The 12,819-nt window shown below is 40.3% G+C and overlaps 1 protein-coding gene across 3 annotated transcripts in view; it reads right to left on the reverse strand.

Annotated features, from left to right (window-relative positions):
- The window catches only part of tp53bp2a (tumor protein p53 binding protein, 2a), a 44,745-nt gene extending 33,355 nt beyond the window's left edge, over nt 1-11,390 (reverse strand). For all 3 annotated transcript variants that reach the window (XM_078793886.1, XM_058058468.2, XM_078793885.1), the window contains exons 1-2: nt 11,318-11,390; nt 10,883-11,056 (exon numbers count right to left, since the gene is read on the reverse strand). In XM_078793886.1, coding sequence (XP_078650012.1) covers nt 10,883-10,927 — 45 coding nt within the window. In that variant the 5' untranslated portion in view covers nt 10,928-11,056; nt 11,318-11,390. The remainder of the gene's footprint in view (nt 1-10,882; nt 11,057-11,317) is intronic.
- Between the last annotated feature and the right edge of the window lie 1,429 nt (nt 11,391-12,819).

Here is a 12,819-nt window from a genome sequence, read left to right on the forward strand (position 1 = left end):
GATTAAAAATAACAAACTGGCAATCATAATGCAGCGATGTGGTCATAAACTCACTCGAGATATTCTCAAAAGTAGAGCCGCTATAAGGCTGAGGCACTGGGACCGTATCTCAGGGATTAAATTAATCTGCAATATAAAAATACAGCCGTTCACTGGGACACTGACTCAGTATTTCTACAGTAAGCTTCAACTAGATAACATGTAGTAAACATTACGAGAACAGCACCAACAAAGATACCGCAATGGAGTCTCTCAAGTATTGACATTTGGACTTTTTCCACTCAATGTTTACCAGTAGAAACAACATCATATAGTCATTCATTAATCACTCAAGCTTGTATTGGATTCAACAGATTGTAGGAAATGAAACCAAACTGTGTTTACATGTATGTGCAGGACCCCGTTCGACACAACAATAACGTTGACGAGAGAGTGTCTCTCTCCCAGATAAAAGGCTGTGACATCAAACTGTGAGGCCATAAGACGCCGCTGGTGAGAACACATCTAAAAAGGGAAAAAGCAAGCACACTCTAGATTTGATGTGTTGAAACAAGGGGTGGGCTTCCACCGGATACACACTAAAAGCTCCCATTTGATTGTGACGATTTGTAACAATCTTAAGTCTCATGAAGTCCCAACAAGGAAGTGTGTTAGACAGAGGCCTTGATGCTGGGATTTGGGTACTAGCTCTACTAGCATGCTTTGCTGACTGTTGTAAATGGCTGTGAAGTCATGTTTAGCGCTCACATAGAGTAGTTGTTGGTTATTGTTCTGCATTATTCGGTGGTCGTGTCTTGTTTGTTGTTATCGACCTGTTGCGTTGCTGTGTGATGTAGTGGTGGCCTCGCACGATTTCAATAGGGTTTGTAATTGTGAGCCGTGTTACTCTGCTTCCAAAGTAAAGAGTTGACGCAGGTACACTATACATGAGTACTATTTAGTGCTTCAAACTCTCATGACATTCATTCATTCATTTTCTACCGCTTTTCCTCACGAGGGTCGTGGGGGGTGCTGGATCCTATCCCAGCTGTCTTCGAGCGAGAGGCGGGGTACACCCTGGACTGATCGCCAGCCAATCACAGGGCACATATAGACAAACAACCATTCACACTCACATTCATACCTATGGACAATTTGGAGTGGCTAATTAACCTAGCATGTTTTTGGAATGTGGGAGGAAACCGGAGTACCCGGAGAAAACCCACTCATGCACGGGTGAACATGCAAACTCCACACAGAGATGGCCGAGGGTGGAATTGAACCCTGGTCTCCGAGCTGTGAGGTCTGCGCGGTAACCACTCCACCACCGTGCCACCCAACTCTCATGACAATAATGGAAAAATGGTCTCAAAAAATATTGCAGATAACATCGCTTATTGAGAATAATTTTGAGCTGTAAAATGTGTTATTGTAACAGGTCTATATGTATGCCAATATGCTAAGAGCTTGTGATATGATGTGAGCTTCGCCTATTCACTGAAGAATACAATCAAACTTACAGCTCCCACCACTGTAGCTGACTGACTGAAAGTTGGCAGTACTCCAGGCTTTATTTAAGAAGTGTAGCAAAGCCTGCTGTTTATGAAGCTGCCCTCTATGAAGTGGTGGGCTAAGAAGTGATGGTGATAGATTTTTATCCCATTTGGTGGTCATAAACAGGCTCTAGGCAATCTTGCAACATCCTAAAAAGCCAATTATGCAGAGTAGGGACCGGCATTTGCCAAATATGGTGGCCACTTCGGCCTTCAAAAAGGGCTTCAGATGGATATTTGGCATTCAACTCCCACTTGGAAGGCCTGAAGCAGATGCCATTGATTGCGGGGCAAACAGGGAACAGGCTCTTCAAGGCTCTCCGGGTTGTTGTTGTTGACTGTGAGGCGATCAGAGTTTCAAATATAAACAGTGTAACCGCTGCTAATTAGGAGGGAATGCTCTGTACGAGTGCAGTAGCAGTATCTCTCCGGTTATTCCGATCGTGCAGCAGAGCGTAGGCGCGGTGAACGTACACGGTGCAGAGATGATTTATGTCGCAAAGTGAGCGAATCAGCGGAGTTTGAAAGACAAATTAAAGAGCACGGATCTAACAAAACCCATATCAATCCTAATATCGCATGAATCCATTTGTCGAGCCTGGAAGCCCACATTCTCCTTGTCAGGGTCAACTCCGCACCATTCAGGACTCTCAATCCCAAAATTGGTGGCATATTGAGTTAAGAGTCATTAAACCTCCCTGACGCCGCAGCTTCCCATTTGCAGGAATAGATCCATGCGAGGGGATTGTTTGGTAATTGACTTACTCTGCAACAACAGGATAACTAGCAAACGAAAGGCCATCCTCTGGCATTCAGAACACAATGTCAGAAGGTGGTTCATTATCTTCAAATGGCATTTGAAAACGGGGCCCAGTGAGATAAGACGTAATGGTAGTTGATTTTTGCCAACATACAGGGAAAGTTTACTTTAGTATCAAGAACCAACAGAGGATCACCCTAATAAAAACCTCAGTAAGGCTAACTTCCACACATACAAACACATTAAATCCGCTATATGGCCTGGGGGAAGAAAGTGGTGGCAATGAGAAAAGCCATATCCTTGTCGCTTCCTCAGGAGGCCGATCTTCAAGGTGCCGTTTTCCATTCTAGATCTAGCTGAGGTCGGCAAATTAATCAAGTAGGTCCTTTGCCAGGGAGAGTCACCTCTGAAAGTGATTACTGCATGTCAGTGCTAGTGCAGCATCATTTCCCTGGGCGGCCATCGCAGCTGTCCCTGTCACAGCTTCAGGAGTTGACAGTCTTCCAACATATCATCAAGAGTCCTTCAAAAAAAAAAAAAAAAAAAAGGCACGACGGCAGAAATTTGACTTTTGTCTTCACCAACAAGGGTATAACAGAGGGAAAGTCGAGGAGGAAAATGCAAGAAAACAATTAGCTTTTGCACACTTCCTGCACACATTTCTGGTTTATATTTTTAAAAAAATAGAATATCATGAAAAGGTTTGATATTTTTGGTCACTCATTTCAGAATGTCTTCTTTTTCTTTGGGCTTTTCCCTTCAGGGGTCGCCACAGCAAATCAATCTCCTCCATTCAACCCTGCATCTGTCTCTCTCATGTCCTCCTTCACTACATCCCATAAACCTCCTCTTTGGTCATCCTCAACGCCTCCTACCAATATATTCACTATCTCTCCTCTGGACATGTCCCAACCATCTCAGTCTGGCCTCTGATTCCGTCTGGTGTGCTCGTTCATGATCCTATCCATCCTGGTCACTCTCGATGAGAACCTCAAATGTGTAACCCATATATTATACAGATTCATTACACAGAGTGAAACATTTATTTCTTGAAATGATTATGATTGTGGCTTATAGATAATAAAAACTCAAAATGCAGTGTCTCAGAAAACTTCAATCTTGGAAAGTCATAGTGTCACGCCCTCATAAACACCTGCAAAGGTATCCTGAGCCTTTAAATGGTCTGGGTCACATGGCTACTGCTACAATACGGTGATATTTAACTCTACATGTTATCTTTAAAATCTGTGCCCACATAATCGGGAGACCCTGAAACAACACAAATGTTTTTTTAATTAGCCTGTGTGTATCATACAGCAAAATGAAACCTGGTGTATTTTGTGTGTGTGTGTGTGTGTGTGTGTGACTTCGATCAGGCGACAAGGCGTATTCCTCAGTGTGCGCTGTATATTCACAACCTCAAACACCCACTTCCTGTAGCTTGTAAAGTTACACCTTCAAAATAAAACCATACATGTACAATAACACTGTGACAGCACAAAACCAATACCCTGAAAGCCAACAGCTTCGTGTGTTGTTATTAAATAAGATTTAGAAGCATCAGAATGGCTTACAGTTCCTTTGACACAAACAGTCAAAAAGCTTCATTTTACCCATCCAAACACACACAGTTTGGCATCATGGCCAATTAGGCCCATTGTACAATGACGTGATCCCCTGGTAGTGTAGTGATTCACATAGCTGACTTTGGTCCAGCTGGTGAGGGATCTTTTCCCACATCACTATGACTGAAGCAGTGGTAAATACGGCTAAATAAATGGAAGGATGGTCCGATACTACTGATACCGATACTACTTAAAGAATTGATCATAGCGGTGGCGGAGAGTCATCTCGCCCTCCTCTAGACTTGTACAACATGGATGCTACACTCTGATTTCCACTACAGGCAACATGTGTACAAGCCAGTCAGCATTCAAGAGGCAGGACCAGTTCTCAATTGGATACCAAGCTAATGTGTTGTTGTGTTGTTCGAAAAATACTACAGTAGTCAGCGCAAAGAATACATTATATTGATAAGTGCTCGCAATTCCGTGAAAATAATCAATAAAATCCATGCTGACAACTCTTCTTCTTCAGGTAAAAAGTCACAACATGGTTGTGGATTAAACATGATGACTGTCTGCTGAAGTACGTACTAAAACACCACACAGCCTGCAGAGAAAAAAAAGCCAGCTCGGGTTTCTGTTGACACACACATAGCAAACTCTGGCTTCACACAGAGTCGCCTCATTTTCTCACCAACATGGCGCACCGTCACTAAGTTGATGAGATTTGTTGCGGTGTCATGGTAAACCAGAAAGGACAGATAATGTACTCGGAGAGGGAGGTCTATCGACTTCAGAATCTACATGGTAGAAGAATGCGGAAGTGATAAGACATTGGCTGACCTGACATGTACAAAAAATGTTATTTTCTCAAGATGACATTCCTTATATGTTATATCTTGTTTGTAATCAAGTTCTACATTGTTCAATTTTTGAAAGCGCAGTGTTAATAGGCAAAAACGACAAACGGAGTACTATTCCTCAGGTAAACATTATACACAACATTATAGCCAAGATTTGAGCCATGTGTCAATACTTTTGAGGAAGAAACATTTGTAATGGTAATAGTTTTATTTCATTTGAACATGCATCAGATTACAATTGAATGCATCACATAATCAGTTCACAGTTCCACATGTCCAAAAGGAGTAGGAAGAAGCAAAGCTTATTAAATCCTACCCCTCCATCTGGTACTTTTACAATCAGTAACTGTTACATTTGTTCACTTCCTGCTTTCCTAATATAATTTAAGGTTTTTTTGAATTTTTAAATTTTGTAATTTTTTGTCACGCAGTGTGAATAGGCAAAAACTACATTTATAGTTCCTGGAGCCACCCATGGCGAGCAACCTCTTGTTCTGAGACATAATCGGAGTACTATTCCTCAGGTAAACATTATACACAACATTATAGCCAAGATTTGAGCCATGTGTCAATACTTTTGAGGAAAAAACATTTGTAATGGTTTTATTTCATTTGAACATGCATCAGATTACAATTGAATGCATCACATAATCAGTTCACAGTTCCACATGTCCAAAAAGAGTAGGAAGAAGCAAAGCTTATTAAATCCTACCCCTCCATTCGGTACTTTTACAATCAGTAACTGTTACATTTGTTCACTTCCTGCTTTCCATAATACAGTTTAAGGTTGTTTTTTTCGTACCGAAGTACAAGGTGATATGACTATCATACTAAGTGTCAATATAGTGATATATATAGCACATCATGACTGGTTCAAGACTCTTCATCCTTGTATTTAGCAAACATCAACTGCTTGTATTGTTTCTTGAATTGGCTCATCGTTGTGCATTGTTTGAGGTCCTTACTCAATCCATTCCATAGTTTGATTCCACATACTGAAATGCTATGGCTTTTTAACATAGTCCTAGCATATACAGTGAAGAAAATAAGTATTTGAACACCCTGCTATTTTGCTATTTCTCCCACTTAGAAATCATGGAGGGGTCTGAAATTTTCATCGTAGGTGCATGTCCACTGTGAGAGAGATAAACTAAAAAGAAAAATCCAGAAATCACAATGCATGATTTTTTAACAATTTATTTGTGTGATACAGCTGCAAATAAGTATTTGAACACCTGAGAAAATGAATGTTAATATTTGGTACAGTAGCCTTTGTTTGCTATTACAGAGGTCAAACGTTTCCTGTAGTTTTTCACCAGGTTTGCACACACTGCAGGAGGGATCTTGGCCCACTCCTCCACACAGATCTTCTCTAGATCAGTCAGGTTTCTGGGCTGTCGCTGAGAAACACGGAGTTTGAGCTCCCTCCAAAGATTTTCGATTGGGTTCAGGTCTGGAGACTGGCTGGGCCATGCTAGAACCTTGATATGCTTCTTACGGAGCCACTCCTTGGTTTTCCTGGCTGTGTGCTTCGGGTCGTTGTCGTGTTGGAAGACCCAGCCACGACCCATCTTCAATGCTCTGACAGAGGGAAGGAGGTTGTTCCCCAAAATCTCACAATACACGGCCCCAGTCATCCTCTCTTTAATGCAGTGCACTCGTCCTGTCCCATGTGCAGAAAAACACCCCCAAAGCATGATGCTACCACCCCCATGCTTCACAGTAGGGATGGTGTTCTTCGGATTGTACTCTTCATTCTTCTTCCTCCAAACACGCTTATTGGAATTATGACCAAAAAGTTCTATTTTGGTCTCATCTGACCATAAAACTTTCTCCCATGACTCCTCTGTATCATCCAAATGGTCATATGCAAACTTAAGACGGGCCTTGACATGTGCTGGTTTAAGCAGGGGAACCTTTCGTGCCATGCATGATTTCACATCATGACGTCTTAGTGTATTACCTACAGTAACCTTGGAAACGGTGGTCCCAGCTCTTTTCAGGTCATTGACCAAGTCCTGTCGTGTAGTTCTGGGCTGATTCCTCACCTTTCTTAGAATCATTGAGACCCCACGAGGTGATATCTTGCATGGGGCTCCACTCCGATTGAGATTGACCGTCATGTTTAGCTTCTTCCATTTTCTAATGATAGCTCCAACAGTGGACCTTTTTTCACCAAGCTGCTTGGTAATTGCTCCGTAGCCCTTTCCAGCCTTGTGGAGGTGTACAATTTTGTCTCTGGTGTCTTTGGACAGCTCTTTGGTCTTCGCCATGTTACAAGTTAAAGTCTTACTGATTGTATGGGGTGGACAGGTGTCTTTATGCAGCTAACGACCTCAAACAGGTGCATCTGATTCAGGATGATACATGGAGTGCAGGTGGACTTCTAATGGGCAGACTAACAGGTCTTTCAGGGTCAGAATTCTAGATGATACACAGGTGTTCAAATACTTATTTGCAGCTGTATCACACAAATAAATTGTTAAAAAATCATGCATTGTGATTTCTGGATTTTTCTTTTTAGTTTATCTCTCTCACAGTGGACATGCACCTACGATGAAAATTTCAGACCCCTCCATGATTTCTAAGTGGGAGAAATAGCAAAATAGCAGGGTGTTCAAATACTTATTTTCTTCACTGTAAGTGTTTCAAATTTAGTTCTTCCCTGAGATCATATTTCTCCTCTCTTGTAGAGAAGTACTGGATGACATTTTTAGGTAATTGGTTATTTTTAGCCTTATGCATTATTTTAGCTGTTTGAAGATGAATTATATCAGTAAGTTGAAGTATTTGTGATTTTAGAAATAAGGAGTTCATATGTTCTCTGTAGGCGGCATTCTGAATTATCCTTACTGACCTTTTTTGCAGTACATTTAGCGAGTGAAGATTGCTTTTATAGCCCATATTTCCACACAATAAGTAAGATATGGTAGAACCAGAGAACAAATTTTGCTTTGTTCAATACTGAAATATTTCTGGCCACCTTATGTTGTATATTTGCAATATGGGGTTTCCAGCTCATATTTGGACATGAAATAGAGAACTTGCAGAACATGAACAAAGCCAAAGCTTTTGTGTGTGAATATCTTCTTTTGCTTAAAACACAAAGGTAATAGGTCTGCTGTTATGGACTAAGCAAATTGAATAATAATAAATCACAAGGATATTACAAAAACAATCAAATTCCAATTGGACAATTGATTAATCATCGATTCTTTGATTGTTGCAGCCCGACATCCTAGTCTTAGAACGTTAAACTGCCTGTACAGTTTTATGGTGGTGATCATTTGACCCTATTTACATTATTAAATTGATATAATTATTGAACAGGACATTACAGCAGAAGCACATGACTTGGTATTGTGCAGCGAGGGGGGTGCACGTCGCTTATCAGGGACCACATGCAATCTGCCCTCTACAATATACAGCTGAAGAGTCTTTGCAGCTCATTGTGTTGACAAACCCCCGCCTCCTATTTACCACCATCCCGGGGACAGCAATTACAACACTGCATTCTCCTCAGCTCCGAGCCCCTTGGCCTGTACAAGCAGGACTATGTCATCTCCAGACAATACATGACACCAAGCGTGGCCATATAGATGCCATTTTGTTTTTTTTATCAGGTAACAACCAGAGGCTGTATCTCATTTAAACACACCTAAATAAATTCTACACTGACGGCCTCAAGGTAAATGTGCCCGGCAATTAAAGTAATCCTGAAAGGATGACAATCTTTATTACCGCCCGCACGCTCGGCGATAACAAACGACGTGTAGAAGTAGCTTCGCAGAGGTCATTTGACAGCAGGAAGTCGTCCTGCAAACACAAGCTTGTCGCTGCGCTCTGGTTGAGCTGTTTTACTGGAAACACCAGTCTGAGAGCAAAAGAGAATCCTACAAAATGCACGGCAGGGGAGCTCACTTGCATAGCTAACAGATAGCGACTAAGTGTGTCACATAAGCTCGTAAAACAAACATTTAAAAAATGCCTCATGGGCCTGAAATAATAATTCACTAATTAATCACACAAAAAAATGAAAATGAACTGGATAATTCTGCCAGGCTTAATATATTGCCTTATGCATGCGTGTCTCTTTTCCTCGTCTCCTGTCTGTTTGTGCATTGGTACCTTGGCATGTTTGTTCCATAGGACAAGGGCATGAATGGAGTGAGCCCTTTTGTCGGTCATAAAGTCTCACTAGCCATGTTTACATGAGAAGTTTTTCTCTTTCCGAATGACCTTTCCCAAAACAATGGTACATATGGAAAGGAATATTCCAATTGCATGTCTACATGCGCCGCTATAATCAACCAGAATAGTCAATGGGGCATGCGCAGTAAAACATAAACGCCAACATCACATGATACCGACTTCCCCAAGTTTTTCTTTCACTTGTTGGAATAATTCCGTATTGCCAGTTTTTCGTCCATCCAGTCTTGAAATTAGTTTGGATCAAAAACAAACTTTCCGCAGCAGTCCAGTGCCGATTGTCTCAAGTTGCGTGTTACATCATATCTGATCATGCGTGAAAGAACCAATCTTGCTAATATTTTATAATTAAACTCGTGACATGTTTTATATAAATATATATTTTCTTTTTTAATAAAACTGGACTTATGAATAAAGTATAGAAGGGTTTAGATTCTGTTCCACAGATGGCGCTAATGCACACGAAAGCTGCTTGCCAACCGCCAATAAACAACAGAAGAAGAAAAACACCACAAAGAAGAACGCACCCTGACAATTTTCCGTTTGAGCGGGTACAAGATACCTCAATCGGATTGGGGAAATGTGAATCCCATTATATATTCATTCGGATTGGCACTTTTCTTTGGGAATGAGGTGTATACAAAGGTTACATTCTTTCCGTTTGAGCAAATAAACCGAATGCAATTGGAATATTTGGGTCCATGTATACGTGGCTAGTGTCTCAGTGGGGCCGTTGGCATAGAGTGTAGAACAGTGTCATATAGTTTGAATTAAATTAGTTGATTGCAATATATTGTCATTAGGGATGTCCAATAATTTTCGGTATCTATAATTATTGGCTTAAAAAATGCAAGAACGGTTGATATCGGTATCAGATTTGTTATAAAATGCTTACAAAAATGCTGTATACAACACGTGTTCATTCCACCACAGGAGATATGTTGTGTTACATATATCGGCATCAGTATCGGCTGATATCTGTTTCAGAATTTGAGAGTTGGACAATATCGACATATCAGTTTTGGGCAAAAAAGCCAAAATTGTCATATTATTTTTTATTGTACTTTTCTTCAAAGTAATGGTAAAAGCTTGTCTCATCGTCAGAGAACCAATCTCGTGTATTGGCACGTCTCGTGAACCCAAAAATACCCCAAGTAGCAACAAATATGTATGTGGCGGTCGGAATGCATTTGTGGCGGTGCGCTACAAATAAGTACGAGAAACGCTGTAAAGCTTCACACGACCGAAGTTAATTCTCACAAATGTGTTTCACACAGACTGATTAAACATCAATGCGTAATATTTCACTAAAATTACTTCAGGATGCATACAACAACTACAAGAGGGCTCACAACCACACACTAATTTCCTTGCAATAATCTCAAAACAACAAATCCCTCATGGAAATGTTCTTAAGCACACAACGACAACACTGCAGCAACTCCAATGGACCCTTGATGATAATTATGACAAAAATGCTGCCAAGGAGATGAGCCTGATGTAGCAGATTAGCGCAAATGCAAACATACTTAACATTGCTGAGGAGTCAAACAAGTGACACATTTACCAGAAACAATACTATGCTTTATGCTAATACACTCAATTTTGATTGACACTAGCAGAGAAACCCTAATCTAACTACTGTATGTGTCGATTGCTGTGGTTCAATCAAGGTTGCTCATTTTGCCACAATAAAATACATTTTTATGTAATACAGATCTATTAATAAAGATTGACATTGTCAACATGATGTCACCAAACAAATATATGACGTCACGTACAGTGGCTGGGCATCCACAAGATGTTACGTCAATGGTAGCTCACAACTGTCTGTGTTTGCAGTGAGCAGATTCGCCACGTCAAGTGTACACAAATGTCGTCCTAAGGTTGTTAAATATTCCAAAAAAAGGAATTAAATGTGAAGCTAGTAGACAACAAAAGTCTTAAACTCACCGGCATCATTTTTTTGGCTTCGTACCGCATTGAGCTAACAATCATGCATGAATCCGCACCACTGGCAGTTTCGACGAAAGCGGAGCGACTTTAATCCCCACAGCCTTCTTTGAAGCCGCTTTGGGCAAGGCGACTTTCTCCTGGCTGTGTGGATCCTGACTGGATTCTCTTGTTCTGCCATGATAAAAACACACAAAAACAAATGATATGTATCATATAATCACATACACAATCACTACCGGACCTGTTGCAACACACCAAACAAGGCCTATCAAAGTTTCCGCTGGAGTTGAGTAGCATCGCGTTAACAACTTCGCACACATTCGTCACCTTGGTGAAGTTACGCTTTCAAAATAACATTTTTCGGCTTAGCGACATATTTAAAATGAATTAAAATACACCCGGTTTCGTTAGGTGTGTTTAAGGGTTACTTACCCACAAGAAGGCGAAGGTAAAGAGGTACAAACTCCGCTGGTGGATGGCGGTGCTCGTTAGCTCACAGCCGATCCCAGAGTGACGTGTTGGGAGGAGGAGGAAAGGAGCATAGGAGGCCGCTGTGGAATCCTAGCCCCGCCCCCTCTCCGCTCCATAACAACTCCCTCTACTGTTTATGTGTATGGATATACTAGTTTAGATTAGATTAGGTTCAACTTTATTGTTATTGCTCATGTCACTGGTACAGGGCAACAAAATGCAGTTAGCATCCAACCAGAAGTGCAATTTTATATGTACCTTAGTAGTAAGTAAATGTAGGAAAAAAATGGACAGATCTATGTAAAAAAACTATAACAGGCTATGACTATAATACAGTGAGGATATGTACAGGGATATAAATGACTATAATATGGCTATTGTAGATTATACAGATTATAAACAGTATGGATATGACAATATATAATAACAGTAATATGTACAGTATTGCAGTGAAGTGACTAGAGCAGGGGTGGGCAAACTTTTTGACTCGCGGGCCGCATTGATATGACAAAATTTACGGAGGGGGGGGCAGACTATATATTTTACACGTAACAGTCCACCTGGTATTATTGTATCTGTAAAATTGTCATGCAATCTGCTATTATTATTTCTTATTTTATATTTATATTTAAATATTTTAAAAATAATGAAATATTATAATAATTACAATAAAATTAAAAAAATAATTATTATATTATTATTATGTAAAATATGCAAAGAGAACAATAATATTATATATAATTAATATAATAATTAGCATTAATATAATAACTATAATAATTATAATAATCTAATAATTTAATAATAATCTAATAATAATAATAATTATTATTATTATTATTATGTGCTCGTGTCCCTTTTTTCAGGAGCACTTTGTAAACAACAGACCATGTCAAAAAACGAAATTGATAAAACCATCAAAAGGTTGGCTCAGGCCATGATGCCAGGTTGTATGTTGAGTTTAAATGAAATACTTTGGAAAGATTGGGCGGGCCGTATTCAAACACTTGGCGGGCCAGATGTGGCCCCCGGGCCGTAGTTTGCCCACCCCTGGACTAGAGTATGGTTATTGCAGATTATATAAATTATAAACAGTATGATCAATGAATGCAACAAGATAGTAATATGTACAATAGTGCAATATGTACAATAGTGCAATGAAGTAGTGCATGAAGTGATTGGGGGGGGCATAGATCAGCAGGGGGATGTAAGTAGTGGAAGGGGTGGGCAATGGGGGGCAGAGTTCATCAAGGAGACAGCTGTTGGGAAAAAGCTGTTCCTGAACCTGGTGGTTCTTGTCCGTAAACTCCTATAGCGCCTCCCTGAGGGTAGGAGGGCAAACAGTCTGTGCGCTGGGTGGTAGGAGTCCTTAGCAATTAATACTAGTATATTGACAACAGTAATACAGAGCAAGTGTTTTAATACGTTTTCAACCTTATACATCACCAACTTCACAACACATT

The sequence above is a fragment of the Doryrhamphus excisus genome, linkage group LG10 (assembly GCF_037039965.1).
Source record: "Doryrhamphus excisus strain RoL-2023G ecotype Guam linkage group LG10, RoL_Dexc_Guam_v1.1, whole genome shotgun sequence".
Lineage (NCBI taxonomy): Eukaryota > Metazoa > Chordata > Actinopteri > Syngnathiformes > Syngnathidae > Doryrhamphus > Doryrhamphus excisus.